The sequence below is a fragment of the Paroedura picta genome, chromosome 18, assembly GCF_049243985.1.
Source record: "Paroedura picta isolate Pp20150507F chromosome 18, Ppicta_v3.0, whole genome shotgun sequence".
In the NCBI taxonomy this organism is placed as follows: domain Eukaryota; kingdom Metazoa; phylum Chordata; class Lepidosauria; order Squamata; family Gekkonidae; genus Paroedura; species Paroedura picta.
This window is the reverse complement of record NC_135386.1, coordinates 10,762,154-10,785,890: the sequence shown is the minus strand read 5'-3', so window position 1 is coordinate 10,785,890 and position 23,737 is coordinate 10,762,154. Positions and strand designations below refer to the sequence as shown.

The following is a 23,737-nucleotide window of genomic DNA, read 5'->3' as shown; positions in this document are numbered from 1 at the left end:
AATTGACGGTGGAAGGGTTTTTTTTTTTTTTGGGGGGGGGGGTGATTGTTGCTAGTTGTAAGGTGCGACCTCGGCCTCCCGCGTTTTTTTAGTTGTGAGGAAGAAGAGAGGAGAGTCTCCCAAGCGGCTGCCCATCGCTTGAGATAGTGAGGCTGAGAGAGGAGGGATTCAAATGCTTGCACTCGAAAGCTCACGCCTTGAATAAATCTTTGTTGGTCTTAAAGGTGCTTGCACTCGAAAGCTCCCGCCTTGAATGAATCTTCGTTGGCCTTCAAGGTGCTTGCACTCGAAAGCTCCCGCCTTGAATGAATCTTTGTTGGCCTTCAAGGTGCTTGCACTCGAAAGCTCCCGCCTTGAATAAATCTTTGTTGGTCTTAAAGATGCTTGCACTCGAAAGCTCACGCCTTGAATAAATCTTTGTTGGCCTTAAAGGTACTTGCACTCGAAAGCTCACGCCTTGAATAAATCTTCGTTGGTCTTAAAGGTGCTTGCACTCGAAAGCTCACACCTTGAATGAATCTTTGTTGGTCTTAAAGGTGCTTGCACTCGAAAGCTCACGCCTTGAATAAATCTTCGTTGGTCTTAAAGGTGCTTGCACTCGAAAGCTCACGCCTTGAACAAATCTTTGTTGGCCTTAAAGGTGCTTGCACTCGAAAGCTCACGCCTTAAATAAATCTTTGTTGGTCTTAAAGTAAGGTGACCAGATTTTAACATTGGTAAAGCGGGACACCATTGACCAGGGGGCAGGTCTTGATTAAAGTTTGGTCTGTATGGAGCAACAAAAAGTTTCATAGAACGCAAAAATAGTATTGTAATATATGTTTTTAAAATGTCAACATAAGTACAATTTGCCATGTGCCCCCAGGTGTCCCTCCAGAAGTGGGACAATCTGGTCACCTTATCTTAAAGGTGCCACTGGACTCTGATTTTATTGAGAGATGAGTGGTTGGCGGGATTATTAGTAGTCAGGTCGGTTTGTGGTCTTCCCTGTAAAACGGCCCCTGTTTTAGTCTCGCGACAGTTATCATTTGAATGCACTTTAGAAGCAGGTTGTCTTCTGCATGGGAAAAATCCATCTGCAAAAGCACACTGAAAGTGCGTTCTCCAGCGTGAACATTTGCCCTGGTGGCATATTTATGTATTTATTCGATTTCTAAACAGCTGCTTGCCATAGCCTCACAGTGATTTACACACAAAATTCTAAAACAATAAATCCCCATTAAAATAACAATCAGGATTGCGACCATACTCTCTCATAATCCCTTCTTGTTCAGGGTGGGGCACTCAATCTAATCTAATGTAAGGAGAGCCGGGGCCGAGATGAATTTGGGAACCAGTTGGAAAACCCCTCCCCCGGGACTCTGCCCCGGCCTCAACTGGCGGAAGAGCTCCGTCTTGCAGGCCCTGCGGAAAGCTGGTCACTCCAGGAGGGCCCTTAGCTCTTCCGGGAGCTCATTCCACCTGGTTGGGGCCAGGACCGAAAAGGCAGGCAGAGAGACAAGTGAATAATAGGCCTGATGCATATTATCTATCCTCCTTTTTATCTGCACAACAAACCTGTAAGATAGACAGGCTGAGAGCTTAGTGACTGATTTGAGGGTATCAGTGAGGTCCATTTATAACATTGCTTTCCTGTAAAACAAACCTATTTCGTTCTTCCAACAACCCTGTCAAGCCGATATTATTTATTAGGGTTGCTGAGTATAATTCTCCCCACTGCTGCCCTGACCTATCTCATAAAACAGCATCATTTTTATGTTTTATGTCATTCTGCAGACTATGTGAAGCAGAAATATCCGGGAGGGAATTTTTAGAAAGGCATTACAATGAAATGGTGTAAGATGGGGCTTTTTACAAAGAATGAGTCTGTGAACTTGGCTACTGTGTTGTATGTATTAGCCAGCTCCTATGACATTCTTTTCTACTTACATAATAACATTTTCTGCATTATCTAGCATATCATGCCTAATTTTTGCTTTGTTTTAAAAGGTTGGGGACCACTGGTCTACACTACAGAGTAGAGTTCACACTGTCTGCTGTTGTAAGTAAAACCCTATTGTGTAACTTTTGCATCATTTAATACACCATGTCAATGCTTAAGATTTTCTTGAGTTCTGCATAAGTCTCCGTTTTCTGCTGTCCAGATTCTACCATACTGCTTTATTGGATGTCCTATCCTGTTTGATTGTACTGATCCATGTATTCTGCCTAGAGTTCAGTGAGAAAGGTTGACTGAAAATAACTTAAAGAAGGAAAAACACATATAATAAAATCACATATTAAAAACCATTAATGCCAGCAAAAAGGCACATTATGAAAACAAAGCTGCTGCAGTGAGTAGGATTATTTTAAAATGATTTTAAATGTTATTAAATTGTGTTTAGTAGTTATTGTTGTTTAATTGCTGTAAACAGCCCTGAGATGGCTATGCCAAGAGGGGCGGTGATAAAAATGAAATAAATAAAGCTCAAATACATGGATAAAAGCAACAATTAAAACATAGGACAGGAAGGAAGAGATGCAGTTGTTACAGATCTGGAAGCACCAGGTTTGAGTCCCCATTCTGCTATGGAAGTTTGGTGACCTTGGACCAGTCACATACTCTCAGGCTCATGTATGTCATAGGGCTTTTGTGAGGATAAATTTAGAGGAAAGGAGAATGATGGGGGTTTGGGGTCCTCATTGGGGGGGAAAAGGCAGCATACAAAAAGTAAAAGAGATTAGATTACAGTTTGCAGCAGCTCTCCTTCTAGACTGGAAATTGGATTTCTCAATGGATCTAGTTTCCTTGTTCTTTTTTCCTCCTGGAACAGAAGAAAAACAGATATAACCTGTTTTGAAACTATTCCCTTAAAACCAATATACTTTTGCCTATAGCTGTGCTTCAATTATGCATAGCACACCTGCACCTTGGGTGGTTAAAGAAGATGGGGAGCACAGAAATGTATTATCTTAATAGTTGTGAGGCTGGTAATCACCAGCATGATAACATGATTAGGCACTTCTTTTTAAAAGCATGACCCCATAATTCATTTGCATTTCCAGGACTTCTTTTTCATTCATCCTTTTTCATTCCGTTTACGAACAAGTTCATCTGCTCTGTCCTTGTTTGCAGAATAACACCAAAGATGCCTTTCTACCTCCGGAAACTGCCCCTGGAGATCCCTCCACCCACAGAAAAGGAGTGGATTAAAAAAGATGAAGAAGATGCCTTCTTTCTGAAAGATCCAGACCAAATAATTGATTATTTGCCTCAGCCGTTCCTGATGGTCAGCAAACTGGTGACTGTCCTGTTTGAACGGGCCTGGGAAATTATTGAGGGCAGGGAGCAGTGTCATGTGATGAAGAAACAGCATTCTCCACCGTCTCGATACTGTCCTTCAGCCGAATTCCAGGTAGTCACAGTTGAGAAACCAATAAGCAACAGTCTCTTGTAGTTCCGGTAGTAACAGGAGCTGGCACTTGGGAGTGGCAGATATTTATGGACGTATAGAGGAAATACATTGTGAACCGTGGGGTCAAAAAGGCAATAAGCTGCATGAGGGTACAGTTTGTGGCGTATCTAAAATGTGTGCAGGGCAAGCAGAGGGACCATTTACATTAGCAGGAATTTGTGATCATTAATAGACCTATCCTCAGCAGAGTTCTTCAAAGGCCATTGAATTCAGTGGACTTGGTGGGGCTGGAAAGTGTGATCAAATCGCAGCAGAGGTATGGTGATCCCCAGTGCTTTTTTGTTTTGTTTTTAAAGAGCTAGTGTTCATATTTAAGGTTTCTAGCAATTCCCCCTTCAGGACTTGGAGAACACTCCCAAAGTTCTGGTACTCGTTACCAATGAGCAGCACCGTAGGATTTTTAAGGGAAGAGAAAACCAATGCTTTGCCATTGCTTACCTTTGTGTAGTGACCTTGGACTTCCTTGGTGGAAGTGCTATGCAGAACTGACCCTACTTAGCTTCCAAAATCTTACAAGATTGGGCCGTCCATAGAAGGGTGAGCAGAGCTGGGTCCAAGTTGTTCCGTTCTTCAGTGGACTTAGAATAGTATAACTCTTCTTTATCACTAAGATTTTTATTGTTTTCCCACCAAACTTAGTAAATATAACAGCAAACTCCCTGTAACCCTGCCACAGCCCAGCCATGCCTGATCCCATCAGATCTTGGAAGCTAAGCAGACTCAGCCCTGGCTAGCACTTGGAAGAGCAACTTCCAAGGAATACCAGAGTTGTGTTGTGGGGACAAGCAATGGCAAACCATTTTTGAACGTTTCTAGCCTAACAGCCGGCAATCTAAGGATCTCCTGGCTATATTACACAGGTGCCATTTGATAAATAAATCCTATCAGGAAAAGAAAAAAAGGGAGAGTGAGAACGGGGTGTGGGGCAAAGTTACCAAGGAATGAGAAATTTATTTTATTTTATTTTTATTTTATTTATTTATATTTTTATACCGCCCTTCCCTACGGCTCTGGGCGGTTTACATAAAACGTTTTTGAACATTCACATAGAACACTATCAAAATCAATGTAACAGTATAACAGTATAACAACAACACATCAACTGGAACAATTAGAACGGCACTTCAACAATAACTTGACAATCCTTCAGTAGGTTCGGTCCCTCAGTCTCGGCAGGAGGGCACCTGTCAATGTTATGGCTCAGTCGGCCCCACCAAATGCCTGGTGAGGATTCACTCCTCAAAGAAATACAGGAAATCTTGCCTGACAAAAGTGACTGTCTTGGGAACTCCTCATGTGTTAGATGTGACTTTCTCCCTTGTACAGATCTTATAATTTGTTCAGTCAGTCATTGAGGGAAGAATATTGCAATGTTGCAAGATAATTTGCTTGGCTGCACTTTGAATCCATAGAACTTGATATTTGGGGAGTGCCCACAGAACTGGTATATAGCGTAGAATTAGATTATTAATTGTGAGATTAATCCAAGATATAACAGAAAGATGTAATTTTAGAGCACCCTCAGAACATGTTCACAAGATTAGCTCTAGTAAAACTCAACCAGCATCCCTCTCAGCAAGATTTAGGTGGCTAAATCTAGCAGGATACCAATAAACTTATAAAAAGAGTTTTTATGTGAATAAGCCTTAGAGTAGTAGATTTCAGTACATTTTGCCATTGGGGCAGGTGGGTTGTAGAATTCAGTGCCAAGTTCTACTGAGGACATGTGCAATCTAAATTACTCTTTGTTTGGCTTCTAAAAAGTTCTAAATAATGCCAGTGTCTAGGTTGTAATAGAGCAAGGGAAGGGGGTTCTGAAGCTGCAAAAGCCTCAGGACTAAAACCAAAATTTAGACAATGTTACAATTGAATATATTGTCAATTAGCTATACCTGAAAGATTGAATTATTTGCTCCGAGTGTTGAAGGGATTGAAATGATCATTTGGTCCCATCAACTGAGAGGAATGTTAGACCAGAGGTCCCCAACCTGCAGTCTGCTGCCCGGTGCCAGGCCACGAAGGCCAGGGCGCCGGGCCACGGTTCCCTCTCCCCGCCCCCGCCCCCTGCAGTAAAAAACTTCCCCGGGCTGCAAGCTTGCGGCCCAGGAAGCTTCTTACTGCGGGAGGGGGGGAGAGGGAATCAGGGCCGTGCCGCGCATCACACATGTGCAGCTGCGCATGCGCGCTGCGCGGACGGGGCAGTTGCCCCACCGGTCCCCAGCCGGAAAAAGGTTGGAGACCACTGTGTTAGACCATTAGACATAGGAGAGCCAGCTTGGTATTGTGGTTATAGTGTATGACTAGGATGTGGGAGAACTGGGTTTGAATCACCACTCTGACATGGAAGCTTGCTGGGTGACCTTGAGCCTATCTTATACTCTCATAGCATCACAGAGTTGGAAGGGACCTCCAGGGTCATCTAGTTCAACCCCCTGTATAGTGCAGGAAACTCAGAACTACCTGCCCACCCATAGTGACCCCAATCCATCTCTCAATGGTGTAAGGGTAAAACAGAAGAGGAGAAGGTGCAAGCTGCTTTCGGACCCCATTGAAAGAAATATAGGATATACAGTAAATAAAGTAAATTAAACAATATGTTCAGTGTTCCCCCAAAATACCCCTTTTAATATTTTAATTTTAGGGTTTTTCCAAAGAGTTAGATTCTTGTGTGTGAATGGGTCAAAGATAGACTGAGCACCAACCGTCTATCAGCCCAACCTAGCAGCTTCAATTACAGGAGAATAAACTTGGGGGATGATTTAAGTGGGTAGAAGCAAATGCTGCCCACTTACATAGGGGATAGAGCTGGACCATTTCTAGGTGAGGTCCCTCAGGTATGTCCTGCTGAAGAGTGACAGTGTCCTGCATTAGAGAGCAGGGAGCTTAGTTGATATTAGTGCAGACTGGGAGAGTAAAGCCAGCTTCTATTGGAATTTGAAGCTTGTTATATGTAATCCTAGCTTGCTCGAGGGACCTCAAACAGAGTTATCAAACAGGGAATTAATTTTGAAGGGGAATCTTTGAGGATTATGTACGGGAAACCCTTTCAAGACATCTTCATTGCCCTCCTCTGGAACACAGTCCAACTTGTCAATATCCATCTTAAACTTCAGTGCCCCAAACTGAACACAGTACTCAAAGTGAGGTCTGACCAGAGCAGAATAAAGTCTTTTAATATAACTTTGTGTGATCTGGATATTACTGTTGATGCAGTCCAAAAGCATATTTGCCTTTTTACCTACTGCCTCGCGTTGCTAACACATGTTATGGTCCACTATGACTCCTAGAAGTGTGGAATAGCATTCATTTTAACCTTGTTAATTGTACTGCAGAAACTCATAATTAGATCTATTGAGATCTCTCTTCAAAAATAAGGATTAGATGAAGGGTGAGCATTTGGGTTTAGCCAAACTGAAAATGTCAGTATACATCCCAAATGTATCTGAGATTTGGGGGGGGGGGGGAACCTGAAAGAAAAATCCCTGAAAAAAATCCTGGATGCCTAGTAGAGCCGCAGCAAAACCTGGGGGGAGAACTTTTCTCGTAAGATTAGTTCCTGGGTGGGCTCACTGAAGCAGTCTTTGTGAACTTAAATGGACTCTGGGGAATGGTAGAGCAGCGGTCCCCAACCTTTTTACGGTTGAGGACCACCTCTGGGGGTGGGGAAGAGCCAGCAGCCCGGGCACTGCGCATGCACTTTTCCGCCACCAGGGGGTGCTAACACGCACGCACAGAATTGTCGCGCATGCGTGTTTCTGCCACCTTCGTGGCCCAGTACCGGACTGCGCACCAGGGGTTGACGACCCCTGTGGTAGAGGACAGGAAGGCCTGGAGGACTATTGTCCACGGGGTCGCGATGGATCGGACACGACTTCGCACCTAACAACAACAACAATTTAAAAAATTGATGCATTAAGTCTTCTAACCTCCCTGCTCTGTTTCTTTCATTACTCCCTAGGTGCCATTCTATCTTACTGAGCTGCTAAATCCTGCTGTATTTAAAGAAGGTGATTGGGCTAATTTTAATTTACAGTATTTGCTGGCATATAAGTCTACTTTTCCCCCCTGAAAAACATGCCTCCAAGTGGGGGGGTTGTCCTATACGCCGGGTGCACTTCAGTTGGGATAGACATAGCTGCCCATAGTGGCCCATAGTACTGTAATGTAATGTAACAAACTCTATATTTTGAGTGGAAATGTTGGGGGGTCGTCTTAAATGCCCAGTCTTATACCCCGGCAAATACAGTAGATTGAGCTTGCTCATAATGTTATAAAGAGTTTGCTGAATTCATTAGCACTTATAAGACCAAAGAGGCTTTGCAAACATTTTTTTCAGAGCTCAAACAGATATTCTGGATCAATGTAAAAAATTGATGTCAGTTAAATTTTGCAAACTCCCCGAAGAAGAAGAGACTGACTGACTGACATTCTAGATGGAGGGGAAAAAAAGGGATATGGCTACATTCAAGAGAGCTACTAAGAAAAAAGGGGATGACAAAGATAGTGAAGAAGAAACCTTGGACACCGCCCAAGTGCTACATATCATTGAGAAGCAAAAAAAGATCTGAGAACAATAGAATGTCTGCATAAACAGCATGGACAAATCGCACAAAAAGGGTAGAACAAAACTCCTGAAATCAGCGCTGTTAAATCTTCAACATTTTTCTATGATTGATATTTGGAGGCAACTCAATCCCAAAGCTCGTAAATATACCTATCATTCTCACCGTTATGCCTCACATTCAAGAATTGATTGGTGCTGGAGGCCAAAGGCATGTCTACCGAAAGTAGCCAATATGGAAATATTATCCAATACTTTTGCAGACCTCAGTCATCTATTACTTGAGTTGAATTACAGAAGACTGGGCATGAGAAGATGGAGGATGAATTATTATTTATTAGAAGATAAAAATGTGTTCAGAAATGCAAGGAGGATCTTCAAGAATTTTTCCAAATTAATTTAATGGCTGATATTCAATTATCTACGGTATGGGATGAGAGCAAAGGCTTCATGAGAGGTAATTAAATATGGATAAATGCTATGATCAGAACAAAGAAAGAACAAGAGTTCAATCAAATTAGAGCATCCCTCTCCCAATTGGAACAATAATATCAACTTCACCAATCTAAACGAAACGAGAATCAAATTAAACTATTAAGAATGAAGAGAGATCATATTGAAACCCAAGAAATGAGGGGGGAAATTAATTATCTTAAACAAAAGAACTTTGAATATGCAGGCAAACCTGGTAGATGGCTGTCTCATAAAAAAAGAAAGAAAGAAACGTTCAAAAACAGGCTCGCGACTACAATATAATAGTGTTGAATATGCATCAGAGAAGTAGATCCAAAAGTGTCTCACTAAATTTTTCCAAAACCTCTACCATGCTAAACGCAAACTTCAGAGTACTGAAGATGAATTGAGATAATAGTCTTTAAATTTCAGATCATTGTTAGGTTCTTGGATCAAAAAGTTACAACTCAAGAAATCTGTGAAGCAATTGCAGCAATGAAGCTCTTGAAGGCTCCAGGACCTGATGGCCATTTTTTCTAAAAAATATATCACAAACTATTTGTCCGGTTGTGCTCCAGTTGATAAACAGTTCATTGGAAAACCCACTTAACAAACTACCAGAATCTTGGCAACAGGCACACCTATAACTTTAATACACAAAGACAGCTATGACCCACTTTCCTCTCAGTGCTATCGACCAGTATTAGGGTTGGGTGCTTCAGTGTCTGAAGTGGGGTTGGCGTCCGAAGGAGCCAGCACCATGGTATGGGGGGGAGGCATGGTGCACACCCGCCACGGCCCGTGCCTCATCTCCCCCATGCCACACCACTGGCTGCTTTGGGTGCGAATGGCCGCTTCGGCCGCCAAAGCGCCCAGCCCTAACCAGTATTTCTTCTTAATGTGGATTACAAAATATTTGCTAAGATTTTAGCAGAGAGGTTAAAGAAATGTATAGGCGAGGTGGTACATGTTAATCAGTTAGGTTGATGAAAAATAATATACGCTTTGTATTAAATGCTATGGTCTATGTACACAAGAGTAAGAGCCTCTTGTGGTGCAGAGTGGTAAGGCAGCCGTCTGAAAACTCTGCCCATGAGGCTGGGAGTTCAACCCCAGCAGCCGGCTCAAGGTTGACTCAGCCTCCCATCCTTCCGAGGTCGGTAAAATGAGTACCCAGCTTGCTGGGGGGTAAACGGTAATGACTGGGGAAGGCACTGGCAAACCACCCCGTATTGAGTCTGCCATGAAAATGCTAGAGGGCGTCACCCCAAGGGTCAGACATGACTCGGTGCTTGCACAGGGGATACCTTTACGTACACAGAAAACAGCAACATGCAGCGTTTGTGTTTCTGGATGTTGAAAAGACATTTGATAATGTTTCATGGAAGCAACTTTACAGACTTTGGGCTGTGATGACGGATTTCAATAATTAATTCAACAAATTTACACTGGCCAAAGTGCAAGAATTTTGGTTAATGGAATGCTTACTGTTGAGAATTTTCAAATCAACAAAGGCATGAGATAAGGTTGCCCCCTTTCTCGATTTCTGTTTAATTGGGTGTTAGAAATGTTGGTAATTAAGATTAGATCAGCAAAAAATCTTACAGGCTTAAATGTTGATGGAGAGGAATTTAAGCTGAGAAGTTATGCTCATATGTTGCATGATGTTGTATGTGTAATAACCAAACCTGAGATTTCTATTTATTTATTATTTGACATGTTGAAAGAGTTTGGTGTCTACTCTGGGTACAAAGTTAACCATAATAAAATTAAAATCTTTGTTTTAGGAGTTTCAGATCAAAAGATATTCAAACAACTCTGAATGTTAACACTGCTAAGGTCGAATATCTGGGTGTAGTAATTGACAAAGACATTAAAAAACTGTATGAAAATAACTACCTCGGTTTATAGAAAGAAATTCAATTGGAAACTTTAAGATGGCCAAAGCTGAAACTATCCTGGTCAGCACGTATAGCTATTGTTAAAATGAATATCTTGCCTAAGTTCAATTTCTTCTTTCTAGTATTACCCCTACAAATTAAGAAGGCTATTATACAAAAATGGCAAAATGAAGTAAATAAATTTATTTGGGATAACAAGAGACCCAGGATTGCTTTTAAAATTTTACATGATGAAAAACAAAAAGGCAGGCAAGGAGTCCCAAACCTCAAACTTTACTTACACGTTGCTGTACAAACGGCCTAATCGGAATGGATTCAAGATCCTTTCTCGAGAGATCTAACACTGGAAAAAGCGGGCGGGCAAGATGGTTTTCATCGTCTTCTCTGGCCTCTGCCTGGAATGAAGAGAGAACAAACATGAATTTTGGGGCAAAAAATATGGTTCATATATGGAATAAATATAAACAAAGTCTATCAGTTCTGTGTATTGTTCCTATGTTATTATGTAAACCGCCCTGAGTCCCCCGGGGGGGGCGGTATATAAATATAATAAATAAATAAATATCAGGCACTTCATCCTTGTTGAAACCCTTGATCGAGGCACATCAGAAAAGACTCGGCTGTTTAAAGTATAAGGATCTTCTAGATCTCACTGGGATGCTGAAAAGCCTAAAAGTTATGAAGAAAGACGGAATCGACATACAATGGTTGGAATATAATCAATAAGTATCAAGATTTAAGTTGGACGTCCCGAAACAGATAGACCTTATAGCAGGACTCCCAGAGTTTGAAAATATCGTATATCAAAATAAACCACACCTGCGAGGCCAATTATATAAGCTGCTGTTGAAATTTGAAACTGAAACCCAGCAGATTAAACAATGTATGACTAAATGGATATAAAATCTACAATGTAATATTTCAGTGGAAGTGTGGGAAAGATTATGATTTAAGACAGTGGTCCCCAACCTTTTTATCACCGGGGACCACTCAACGCTTGACAATTTTACTGAGGCCCGGTGTGTGTGGGGGGGTAGTTTACTCCTCTACTCTCAACCACTGCCCTAACGCTCTCTGATCGCTATGGTAATGCTTAAACATCCCTTCAAAATAAGATACAGACACGCCACAACAATGAACATAAGGAACATTTTATTTTCATGGAAATTTTAACTCATGACAATGACAAATCAATGGGAACCCTGAGCTTGTTTCTCTGCAACGAGATAGTCCCATTTGGGAGTGATGGGAGACAATGATACCTGAAGTGTGTTGTAAAGGGCCGGGGGGGCGGCCCACCTCCAATTAGTTGACGGACCATATGTGGTCCGCGGCCCACAGGTTGGGGATCGCTAATTTAAGATGCCTAAGCTTACAAAATATGAATCATTAAGAGAAAACTGGTATAAAATGTTTTACCATTGGTATATCACTCCCATAGTTATAAGCTAAATTGCAAATGACAGTAGTGATAAATATTGGAATTATGTTAAACCTTAAATTCCCTATGAAACCAGAGTTCATGTTGCTGAGCATCTGTCCAGAGAATCGACCACAGGGGTAGTCAAACTGTGGCCCTCCAGATGTCCATGGACTACAATTCCTATGAGCCCCTGCCAGCGAATGCGGGCTGCAGTTTGACTACCCCTGATCTACCACGTCGAGCGGAACCCTTTTTATTTTACCTAATGACATCAGCGAGAATGACTTTGGCAAAAGTAAGGAAAACTCCAACAGTACCATAATTATCAGTATGGTTTGATAAACTGGCAGAACTCTCCAATATGGCTGAACTTACCAGCCGAGTCAATGGGAGAACAACACGGAAATTTAAACAATGGTACTACTATACCGACTTTCTTGATAAATACAAGTAAATAATGGGGTCAGGGAAGTAAAACCATACATCCTTCGGGGTTTTTTCCTATGTTTATATCTATTTTCTATCTTTTCTGTAATATAAAACTTAATAAAAGAACAATGAAACTGATCCTCCCAAAGACAGAACATGAGATTTTCCCCTTCCCAATTAATCAAGTTCTGTGATGATTCTGGTAATGATTTTTCAGGATCAGATTGTAGTGGCAGAGAGCAACCTTAGCATTTCCCTCTCCCACAGGTGTCACAGGTTATAGGAAAACTCTGAATATAACCCATTAGTAACTACTATAGAACAGAGTTCTTTATAAAGGATCTTTAGCCTGTTAATACATTCTGGAGGGATGACAATGATTGAATCACATTATTATTATGTCTTTGATTTACTAATTGCTGCTTTCAGGCTAGCTGGCTCGTAGCGGTTTATAGAGAATAGAACCATAAAATACAATAAATTACAATAAAAGGTGGCAAAATCCTATAACATCCCACCAAGAATTCTTTACCCAACTCAACAAATCCCCTCCCACCTGATTCCATGCCTTGAGGTAGATGCTAAGGATGGCAAGAGGTGTCTGCAGGAGGGACCCAAGGATCTTCCTTGCCCTGGCCTGGGTCTTAAAGGCTTCACAGTTTTGACAGAATCCTCAGCTTTTCTGGGAGCTCATTCCACCAGATAAGGGCCAAGATCAAAAAGGCACTGGACTTGGTTGAGGCCAGGCATCACCAATTTGTTAGAACCCAGAAAGCAGAGAGCTCTGCGGGAAGCTTAAGGAGATAGACAGTCCCTCAGATTCGTTGGGCCTGGACAGCGAACGGCTTTGAAGATCAGTACCAAAATCTTGAGCTTGATCTGGAATGCCACCGGCAGCCAATGCAGCTGCTTCAGCACTGGTTGAATATGGGAATGGGGTTAAGATGCTTTTCCCATGCCAGCATGTCTTTGTCTCTGCAGGATGGGCAGGTTCCATGTCCTAATGCTGAATGCAGAAAGTGAGGTCTATAGACAGCAGACTATACAAGAACTGATTAGGCACAATGCCCTGCTGCTGATCATGGTGCAAAACTGTGCAAAAAGACATCAGCAAAAAGACAAAACGGTGCAAAAAGACATCAGCAAGAAGCATTGCAGGATGGGTCAGGCCTATTTACTGAAATTGCTGAGCTGGGTATTCTCTTGTTTATCTTTCCAGGTGGTGGGAAGAGCAAACTGCTTGGCAGCCTCCCGAGAATACATCTTCCTTGGACTCTGCACAGGACTTTCTGTCTTCAGCATAGCCACCTATGAGAAGCTCTGTGCCTGGGAGATAGCCAGGCTTGAAATTTGTACTCTCCATGCCTCAGATCTGGATAATAGTTCCCAAGTCCTTGGCACAGTGGATGAGATGGGTAGGTGTTAGTTTAATGTGCCTGTTGAAACTGTTGTGAATGGCCACTGTTTCTATATGCATAGTGGAAACAGTGTGTTGTGCCAGTTGGATGTAACCAGGGGTGGAATGGGGAACAGCCTACTTCAGTCACCCTTCTGCTCTTCTGTTCCAGGTTTTGCCCATCTCTTTTATTTTTCCAAGGAGAACCTCCTGCATGTAAAAGCTATAAATGAAGTGGTGAGTGCTTTCTTTACGTGAAGGAACCTAATCCTGCTCTGTCCCAGTGTCCAAACTTTAACCTAGTAATCCCAGGTTAAAAGAACTTCCATTTTTCTGGACATGTGATTATTGCATTTCTGTTAATTTCCCTGATCTCCTTTGACATGCAGCTGGAAAGCTAGAATAGTTTTAAGAGCAAAGGGACTGAGCAAATGACAGACTGTCCATTCAGCATCCTCAAAATGATCCTGAAGGACCACTGTCTGAAACATCCTGTAGCAGCCAGAAACAAGCAGAGTTAATAAGGCCAAACTTCTTTGTTAGTGCTTACTTAGTGAACGCTTTTCAATGGGAACAAAGTTTGGTGTTCGTGCCTCCTCCCGCATTTCCACCAGAGGTAGAGGATGAGCCAATATGCATCTATGCAGCCTCTTTGGTACTGCTTGGTAGTTTTACTGGGATGTACAGCTTAGCTTATGCCTACGCCATTTGTATTTGCCAATCTGCCTATTGTTTCTACTTTTTGTGAGGGAGGAAGGGCCTATCTGTAGCTACCTGGGAACTCCCAGGTACCCTCAGTTCCAAGTGCTTGAGAATCTGTAACAGTGGGAGCTGTTATTAATAAAACGCTAAGGGCTAAGTGGGTAGAGAATGGGCGTGGCCTGTCAGAGGCAGGGCCCAATCGGGGCGTGTCCTGCCTCAGGCAGGTCACGCCCACTCAGGATTTGGGCGCAATCATTGGGCCAAAGTTCTGACAGGGCCCACCCACCCAGGGGCAATCTGGAGATATCACTGCCAGTCTGCTCCTGACCACTGCAGGGAGAGGAGATCAGTAGGGCTACCAAGGGTGGTGAGAACAGAGGCTTGGATAGGCTGCGCCAGCCCGTTTCGCCCCAAGGCTGTCCTAACTGTCATGTCCAGCTGTAAATAGCCTCAGAGCCCTGACAGCTGACAGGAGGCTGGTGAGTGTGCGGTGGTGACCTTAAACACACCTGTTGCAAGGACAAGCCAGTGTTGTGGAAGAGAGAAAGGCCACCAAGGGGGATAGGAGAGAACCCCAAATAATCCCCAGCGATTCTGATAGCATTTCTAGTTCAGAACTCAGAGTCTTCAGGCAGTTCAACCACGAGTGTAATGGAGAATCTTGACTTCACTGCCCCACCACCTGTTGAATATTTGCAAGCTTTATTAAAGAGACAGAGTGATGCCAACCCTTTGTGGAAGTCTTCTTCTTGGAGTAAGGGTGGTATGCTGGGGCTGGCTACCCTGTGGTACCCCGAAAACCCTCACAATGGTTTTTCCTACCTAAATGCAGAACGTTACATTTGTCCCTTTTCAATCTCATTGTATTCAGTTTAGACCAGTTCTCAAGCCTATCAAGATCATCCTGTATTCTGATTCTGTCTTCTGTTGTGTTTGCTACCCCTCCCAGTTTAGTATTATCTGCAAACTTAATAAGTACCCCCTCTAATCCCTCATCCAGATCATTTATAAATATGTTGAAGGGTTTAAGGCAATGGTTCTCAGCCTGTGGGTCGGGACTCCATTTGGGGGGTCCCCAGGTTGGTTGCCACGGTGGGTGGTGGTGGCAGGTGGCGGCGGGTGGTGCCCGGCGACGGCGGAGAAGCCATGGCAATGGCCGCCTCCATGCCGCCCAACAGTTGTGCACCTGCCCATGCGCACGCTGCCCATGCGCACACCGACCCTGCTGCTGCCGCAGTTTGTTTCACCAACTCAGAGTGGTTGAGAACCTCTGGTTTAAGGGTTTGTGTTTGTGTGGGAGGCTGTTGCTGATTTTGGCCTTCCCAGAGGCCTCCATCTGTCTCCTTGTACTGGAGTACTGGAGTAGGTGTGATTTGGCCTGATCCAGCAGGGCTTATCTTACTGTGGTATCCTGTTTCCCTACTGAAAGCACCCCCCTCCCCTCCCACACACCAGAGCTTTCTTGCCAAAGCCCTACTTTTGCCATTTGGATTCATCTCAAATGAGGTGTGCAGCAACAACATGGGATGAGATCACCTGCCTCACTGTTCTTGTTCATCAAGCTCAGCCTGTTCTCATATTATCATGGATTTATATTTACTGGTTTATTGGCAGGAAGACATCAGCAAGCGAAACACGTGTCTTCGGCTGGAGCTGTCTTACAGGGGTGATTATGCAGGTTTCCTACTGCAAGGCAAGTTGCAGAAGAAACTGCCAGTTCTTGCTGGGCAACTGGCTCGACTTGTTCAGATCTGTACAAACCATTAGAGCAGTTTTGCTTAAAAACTACAAAACACCCTTGGGAGTTTGATTTAAGAACCTACATTCCTAGCACGAGACACTTCATCTGTTTTGTTCATGTTATTCTCTTGAACTCTTTTTTAGCCAGTGTTGTATAGTAGTTAGTGTGTCAGACTATGGTGTAGGACAGTGGTCCCCAACCCCCAGTCCGGGGACCAGTCCTGGTCCGTGGATAAGTTGGTACTGGGCCGCGTCTCCTCCTCGTCCTCCTCCCCAGCTGCTGCCTCGGGGCTGCCCTGCCACTCTGCCGCCGTTTCACCTTTGGTGCTCTCCGGCAGCCGCCATGGCTGGGGCTTCCCCTCGGCATGACACTGCACAGCTGCTGCTGGTAGCGCCCCCCAGTGGGCGGCGGGAAGTCAGGGGCGTCGATAGGAAAGCCAGTGGAGCAGGGGCTCAGGCGGCAGCAGCTACATCCCTTGGCAAAAGACTACCCCCCCCCCCCGGGCCTCAGTAAAATTGTCAAGCGTTGACCGTTCCCCGGTGATAAAAAGGTTGGGGACCACTGGTGTAGGAGACCCAAATCCCTACTTTGTAGTAGTTGAAGTTCACTAGGTTACCTTGTCAATCTCTCAGCCTACTTCAAATGATTATTGTGAGAATAAAAAAGAGAAGAGGAGAATGATATTGGAAGTTGCTTCGAGCCCTAACTGGAGAGAAATCCAGAGTATAAATATTTAAATAAGAATATAAAACCTGGACTTACAAACCTGCCTCTCCAGAGGCCTTGAATGGATGTAAACAGTCTTTTCTACTAGTGGGGCCTGTCTTTTAAGCTTCAGTTGAGCAGCTGCCTCTGTCAAGAGGTTGATCTCTTCTCCCCTTTGCTTGGAATATGTGTAGAATGTTTGAAGCACACACAAGTCGGAAGAGCTATGCAAAAGGCCCTTTATGATCAGATCAGAGTGATTTCTTAAATCTTACAGGTTTTGGGAGGCCCTAGGAATGAGCCTCTTGTGGCGCAGAGTGGTAAGGCAGCCGTCTGAAAGCTTTGCCCATGAGGCTGGGAGTTCAATCCCAGCAGCCGGCTCAGGGTTGACTCAGCCTTCCATCCGTCCGAGGTCGATAAAATGAGTACCCAGCTTGCTGGGGGGTAAAGGGTAATGACTGGGGAAGGCACTGGCAAACCACCCCGTATTGAGTCTGCCATGAAAACGCTAGAGGGCGTTACCCCAAGGGTCAGACATGACTCGGTGCTTGCACAGGGGATACCTTTACCTTTACCTTTAGGAAGAGAGTGCTCGGGGAACCCCTGTGCCCACTACTTGACCCTCCTTGTTTTGTTTTATTTTTATCTATCTTTACATTTCTATCCTGCCGTTCTCACAAGGGCTCGCGGCGGCTTACAATGTAAAGCCCCAATACATAAAAACCCCAATGCCTAAAACCCCAGTAAAAACTCATAAAACAAATAACAAAGATCCCCTTCCTACCAACACTAACCTCGGGATGGATGGGGGCTGATCCCCAGCTGCCTGTTGTGTACTCCCTGTGCGCACTCACAAGTCCTCACACCACCTGCAGTCACAGCTGCCCACACTGGCTGCATGCCGTTTCCCTGATGGCACTGTGTGCAGCTATGACACTTTATGTACCACCCATGCACCCTTCTCTAGCAGCATATGCAGCGCTGATGACAAAGCACTCACAAGCAGGCAGTGGAAGGGTGGAAGACTTGAATGACTAGTCAGTAGTGAGCTCCACCAGAAGCCAAAGGCCCTGGCACCTATTCCACCTTAGATAGAAGCAGGCCCTGAATGCTTGATGTAGCTTTCCCTAGAACTGGTAGAAACCTGCAGTTCCTGTCAAACTCACAATAAATCCTAAGATGGAGGGGGGTGGGGTTAAACCATCAAGTCACACCTAACTTATGGGGACCACAAACAGTTTTCAAGGCAAGTGACATTCAAAGGTGGCCTGCCGTTGCCTGCCTCTGCATAGTAACCCTTCTTTGGTTATCTCCCATCTTTTCTTGGATGCTTTAGGATGCTTAGGGCTGATCCTGCATAGAACAGGGGGTTGGACTAGATGGCCTGTATGGCCCCTTCCAACTCTATGGTTCTAGGATTCTAGGATTCTATGAGCAGGGGGTTGGACTAGATGGCCTGTGTGGCCCCTTCCAACTCTATGGTTCTGTGATTCCTAAGTACTGACCATTTCTGACTCTGCTTAGCTTTTGAGAGTAGGCAAGATTGGGCTACCTGGGTCAGGTAAAACCATTGAAATCAATGAACTAACATTGGTATGACCCAATCTCATCTGTTCTTAAACATTAAGCAGGGTCAGGCTTGGTTAGAGCTTAGATGGGAGAGAGTTGCTTTGCAGAGGTAAACCACTTCTTGCCTAGGAAACGCTACAGCACGGGTGGCCAAACTGTGGCTCTCCAGATGTCTATGAACTGCAATTCCCATGAGCCCCTGCCAGCACAACATTATAGAGAAGTCATAGCTAGGAGTGGCTGCTTTGGCGTTCCAGATGTCTGTAGACTACAATTCCCATGAACCTTTGTCAGCAGCAAGCTGGCAGGGGCTCATGGGAATTGTAGTCCATAGGCATCTGGAGTGCCACAGTTTGGCCAGCCCTGTGACAGGGTCAACATAAGTCGAGAGTGATTTGATGGCATAGAAAAAAGTTCATGTTTAACATTGCTCCATCATAGATGAGAATTGCAGGAGGAATCCCGATGTGAGTGGTGAAAAATTAGAATATTTCCAGAAAAAGTCTAGTTCAGCAGTAGTGTCTGATGCTTTTGTAACAAATTCAAACTGGTGTGAGATATTTTCTGAGTAAGACTGTTTCAAATTTGGAAAAATCTTGCACATCTGCAAGGTTGGGGTTGCACATTGGTAATCCATTTTCTCTTCTGAACCCGTATTTCTCATGCTTAGAAGCTTGAGGAAAACAAATTGGGGGTAATTATTATTATTAATAATAATAATAAAATAAAAGTGCCACACTCAATATGCCAGCAAATTTGGAAAACTCAACAGTGGCCACAGGATTGGAAAAGGTCAGTTTGGCAATGCCAAAGAATGTTCAAACTACCGCACCATTGCACTAATTTCTCATGCTAGCAAAGTTATGCTCAAAATCCTACAAGCTAGTCTCCAGCAATATGTGGACCGAGAACTTCCAGAAGAGGCAGAGGAACTAGAGATCAAATTGCCAACATATTGCCACAGGTTGACTACCCCTGAATTAGAACATTATTTAAGGCAACCTTGGGAAACATTTCTCAACCTTGGGAAACATTCAAAACTTGAATGCCAGCCCTATGCAGCAACATATGCGCGGCTCCCCATTGGCGGCTTGGCCCGGCCTTGCCTGGCCAGCTGGGGACTCTGCAAGTCCTCCGGCCCCGCCACTCCTCCATGTTCTTAGCGTGGCTCCCCATTGGCTGCTTGTCCCTGGATGGACACTCTGAGTTTTTATCCCGGACAGGGCTTGCCCTAACTCCTCCCCGACAGCCCTTACCCTTTTATTTAATCCGCCCCGCAGGAGCAGTTTAAAGATTCCCTGCTAGTAAGTATCCAGCAATTTTATTTTGGCCAGCAGCGACCAAGTGAGGCGAGATCTGGAATATGACACTACGTGAATCCACTTTTTTGCTGGCATGCAGTAAAGTAACAGCTAACTACAGAAAGGCCTTCACTTTTACAGAATGCAATGCCTTGCCTTCTGTCGTGCTAGAAGGATGGTACAGAAAAGTCCCTGTTGAAGAAAGATTCTTCCCCTGAGGATTAGGGGAGATTGAAAGTATAGATCATGTCCTCCTTTGCTGCTGTTTTTATTCTGAAGTTCACAATAAGCTAATTACCCCCCCTGTTGGATAATGGTCACTCAAACTTGGAAGATACCAGGCAGTTACTGGAAGACGGAAGCCCACAATTTGCAGTGGCAGTTTCTTGTAAAACCCGCTGACAGATAGTGAATCCACGCTTAATATAAAAATTATATAATCTTAAACTTACCTAATGATCTTATGGTTTTTATACTAAACAGAGTTGGTTATATTTCTTTAACTGTAATTATGACTTGCAAGTTTTTGACCTTATAATAAATATCTAAACAAAGGTAACAGCTAGTGGACTCTTGCATTTTAGAGCATAAAGCAAGATACTTCTCCAAGAGATCTTTTTTCTTCCCAGTTGCATAACATGTCTTCTTCTGATTTCTCAACCCAGGCAACTCAGAGACTTGGCTAGAGATCTACCGCTTGCCCAAGGATTCCTGGCAGAAGGAGGCAGAACATGTCCAAACATTTGCCCTCACAGCTGCACCTCCGATTTCAACTCCAGCATCTTTCAGGGACAGGAAATTCAGCACAGCAACTTTGGTACAAACAAATTCTTGTATTCCATGGAGATGCATTCTTCTCTTCTTCTTTCACAGACATTGTTGCTGCATAGGGCTGGCATTCAAGCTTTGCATGTTGGGAAACATTCCCAAGGTTGCCTTAAATAATGTTCTAATTCAGGGGTAGTCAACCTGTGGTCCTCCAGATGTCCATGGACCACAATTCCCATGAGAATTCTCATGGGAATTGTAGTCCACGGACATCTGGAGGACCACAGGTTGACTACCCCTGTTCTAATTGACGGTACCCAAAAAGACTCCCAGACAGTATCCTGCCCCAAGCAAGTCAGATTCTCAAGCCTGAGGTTTTCCTCACTGGTCCTCTGTCCTGCAAACTCAGCAACCCAATCTGCGATGTGCAGAGCTGGCTTTTTTTCTTGGCGGTTTATTGTCACGCTTTGTACCTTGGATTGTCTTGCAGCATTTTAAAGGCTTTAGGTGAGCCGGAGGCTTGATCACTGGCAGGCAGAAGAAAGTGTCTGAATTGTAGAACTCTGCACTTATTGCATCTTATTCAAATCTGCCCATTTTCCCAGTGTTTATTACTCCTCCCAGTTTGAAGTCATCTGTAAATATGTCTGCCAGTCTATAGGTCTCTCACATCCCCCCCCCCCCATTCTGCCTCAGGGGATCAGGATGATGCTCCAGAGCACCAGTCCCCAGCCTTTTTGGTATCATGACTAAGTCTAAATTTACTTGGTATGGTGGCCCACTGACAAAAAAACATGTGTGTGAATCCTACACATAGGAAAACTAACAAGGCTACTACATTGTTCTTCATGCCCTGAGACTGCAAGCTTGAACATCTCCCACACTCCACTCAATACTGATGAGCAAGACCTTTTTTAGGGAAGGTTGTTTACCCTGATGGGGTTCCCAGGAGGGAAAGCCACTAAGGCTAAATTGAGGAGCTCTGCAAAGCTTGCATTTTAATACCAGCATAGGAACAAAAAGGCCGTAGGGCTTATTCCTTTTCACATGCATATTACTTTTTTTTTTTGTGCAAGGAAGTTTAGTGAAGCAGGTGAGTTCTTCCTCCTTGTGAGGAGGCAATTGATGACACAGGATGCTTGCCTGTTTTGAGTGGCACGCTTAAAGGTGCAAGCAGGCAGCATTTTTCCCAAGCTGTCTTTCAATTTGCATTGCTCCTGAGAAGGTGGAGGGGCGGGATGAGCTGACATTCTGTAGTTGAGAAACAAGCAGACGAACATCAAACAAGTGTTATGGAGAAGGGGGTGGGACTGGCTGCCCAGGCCTCTGAAGTAAATGTGAACAAGATGACGCAATAACAATCCTCAGTATTGCTGTTCGGAGACAACACGTGCTGAGAGCCAGGTGAAAATTCGATGTCAACTTTCAGGGCCATTCCGCACAAGTTAAAAGTAGCAGGAGTGTGACAAATTGTAATCGCTACTAATTTGCAGTTATGCACAACGTCGCACACAATCTGCCACACTCCTGAAACCGATACACTAAAAGCGCTTCGTTGTAGCGCTTAAAGGGAAATCCCAAAAAGTGGATTCACCCTCCAAGAAGCGCTACACTCTTGCAAGCAATCTGCAACAGTTCTGAAAAAGACCTGTGCGTTTCCATTGTTGCGGTTTCAGCAAAGTCCCTCCCCCTGGCTCTCTCCTCTGAACTTCCGGAGAGCAACGAACCATCGAGCCTTCATTCACCCAGTGAGGCTTCTCCGGCTGCATTCCCTCCACAGAGCTGCTTTAAAGCTCGCCTCAAGTCACCAAGCACAACACAGCCCCGTTTGCTAGTTCCCTTTATTTTCACCGAAAACCGCGCCCATGCACGGGGCGGGGAGGATTTTTTTTTCACTCAGGGGAGCGTGGCAACGATGAATCGCCAGCTCATACACCACCTACCAGCTAGATTGGTCTCTCCGTTGCAACGAATCAACGCAGATTCGTTGCAACGTGTTTTTCTTTTTTAAAAAAACATGTTCTTAAAGGCAAAGGGGCTTTTTTGGAGCATGGTAACAACCGCCCATTGGGTGTTCGTTTGATTGATGGCCAGGGGTGGGACAAAGCATGGCAAATATCGCTTCCTTTCTAGCGATTTTTGCCGAGACCGGAAACCTGTGGGAAATGATTGAAATGCAACTGGATTCCACAACAAAGGCAGGTATGCGTTACGCTGAATTCCACTATTTAAAATTCCGCTTTCTCTTTCCGAAACCAATTTGCCACATTGATCCTGGTGCGGAATGGGCCTCAGAGACCAGTGCAAAAGAAACCCAGAGAATACAAACGTGGAAAAGGCCCTGGTTTTTCTGTTTTCTTCATCTTCTGTTGAAAGCAGGAATTAAAGTTATCTGACTTGAAATAGCTTCAGGGAAATACTGTCTTAAATCAAAACTGGGTATTCTGGATTCATTTTGTATATAGGCAAAGATGCCGTTTGCAGATAATAATTGTTGTCTTTCTTAATTTCTGTAGCAGAGGAGTGTGGATTTCCGAAATATCTCAAGACAAAGTACAGAAGAACAGGTTATTACAACCAAATTTTAATTTCTTACACTCAGGCTTTCTCAACCAGGGTTTCTGGAAGGGTTTACTGAATCGATGTTAGTTAATTTTTTAATATATTTCTTAAATCTGTTAAACATTTATTGGGCGGTATGAACATTAATTAATTAACTAATTAATTTATATACTGCCCTCCCCGGAGGTTCAGGGCAGTTTGTATGAAACAGGCACATGAACAATACAGATAAATCAATAACTATAAATAACAATATAATGATAATAAACAGTGAAAACGTGAAATTCATAACCGTAACATACAATGCACCTGCAGTTGGTCAGTCCAAGATATTAAAACTCATGGCTGTTGAGGTTCACAAGAGAGATGACTGCAGGCCCAGAGGAAGCCATTGGTTCTGGTCAACCTCAACCAAATGTCTGGCAGAGGACGTCTCTCTTGCAGGCCCTGTAAAATTGTTCTAGATCCGTTAGGGCCCTGATCTCCTTTGGGAGCTCATTCCACCAGGTGGGATCAGGACAGAGAAAGCTCTGACTTTAGTTGAGGTCAGGCAAGTTTCCTTGGAGCCAGGGATCACCAGCCAGTTGGAGATGGCAGAGAGCGTAAAGCTCTTTGAGGGGTGTAGGCAGAAAGGCGGTCTCTCAGGTACCCTGGGCCCAGACTGCTTACAGCCTTAAAGGTGATTACCAGAACCTTAAGTCTGATCCAGAATTCAAATGGAAATCAGCGCAGTTGTTGGAGAATGGGCCGAATGTGGGACCTCCATGGTGT

At 44.0% G+C, this 23,737-nt stretch overlaps 1 protein-coding gene across 5 annotated transcripts in view; it reads left to right on the top strand.

Moving 5' to 3' along the window:
• The window catches only part of WDR93 (WD repeat domain 93), a 52,206-nt gene that overhangs the window by 151 nt on the left and 28,318 nt on the right, over positions 1-23,737 (top strand). For 4 of the 5 annotated variants that reach the window (XR_013227384.1, XM_077317455.1, XM_077317456.1 and 1 more), the window contains exons 2-8: positions 1,990-2,041; positions 3,116-3,395; positions 13,442-13,637; positions 13,791-13,855; positions 15,935-16,013; positions 20,302-20,453; positions 22,921-22,971. Coding sequence is in view for 4 of the 5 variants with exons in the window: in XM_077317455.1 (XP_077173570.1) it covers positions 3,129-3,395; positions 13,442-13,637; positions 13,791-13,855; positions 15,935-16,013; positions 20,302-20,453; positions 22,921-22,971 (810 nt within the window). In the remaining variant the exon portion in view is untranslated. Of the gene's footprint in view, positions 1-213; positions 277-1,989; positions 2,042-3,115; positions 3,396-13,441; positions 13,638-13,790; positions 13,856-15,934; positions 16,014-20,301; positions 20,454-22,920; positions 22,972-23,737 lie in introns of those variants that run through there. The other variant, XM_077317454.1, reaches the window with a different exon arrangement.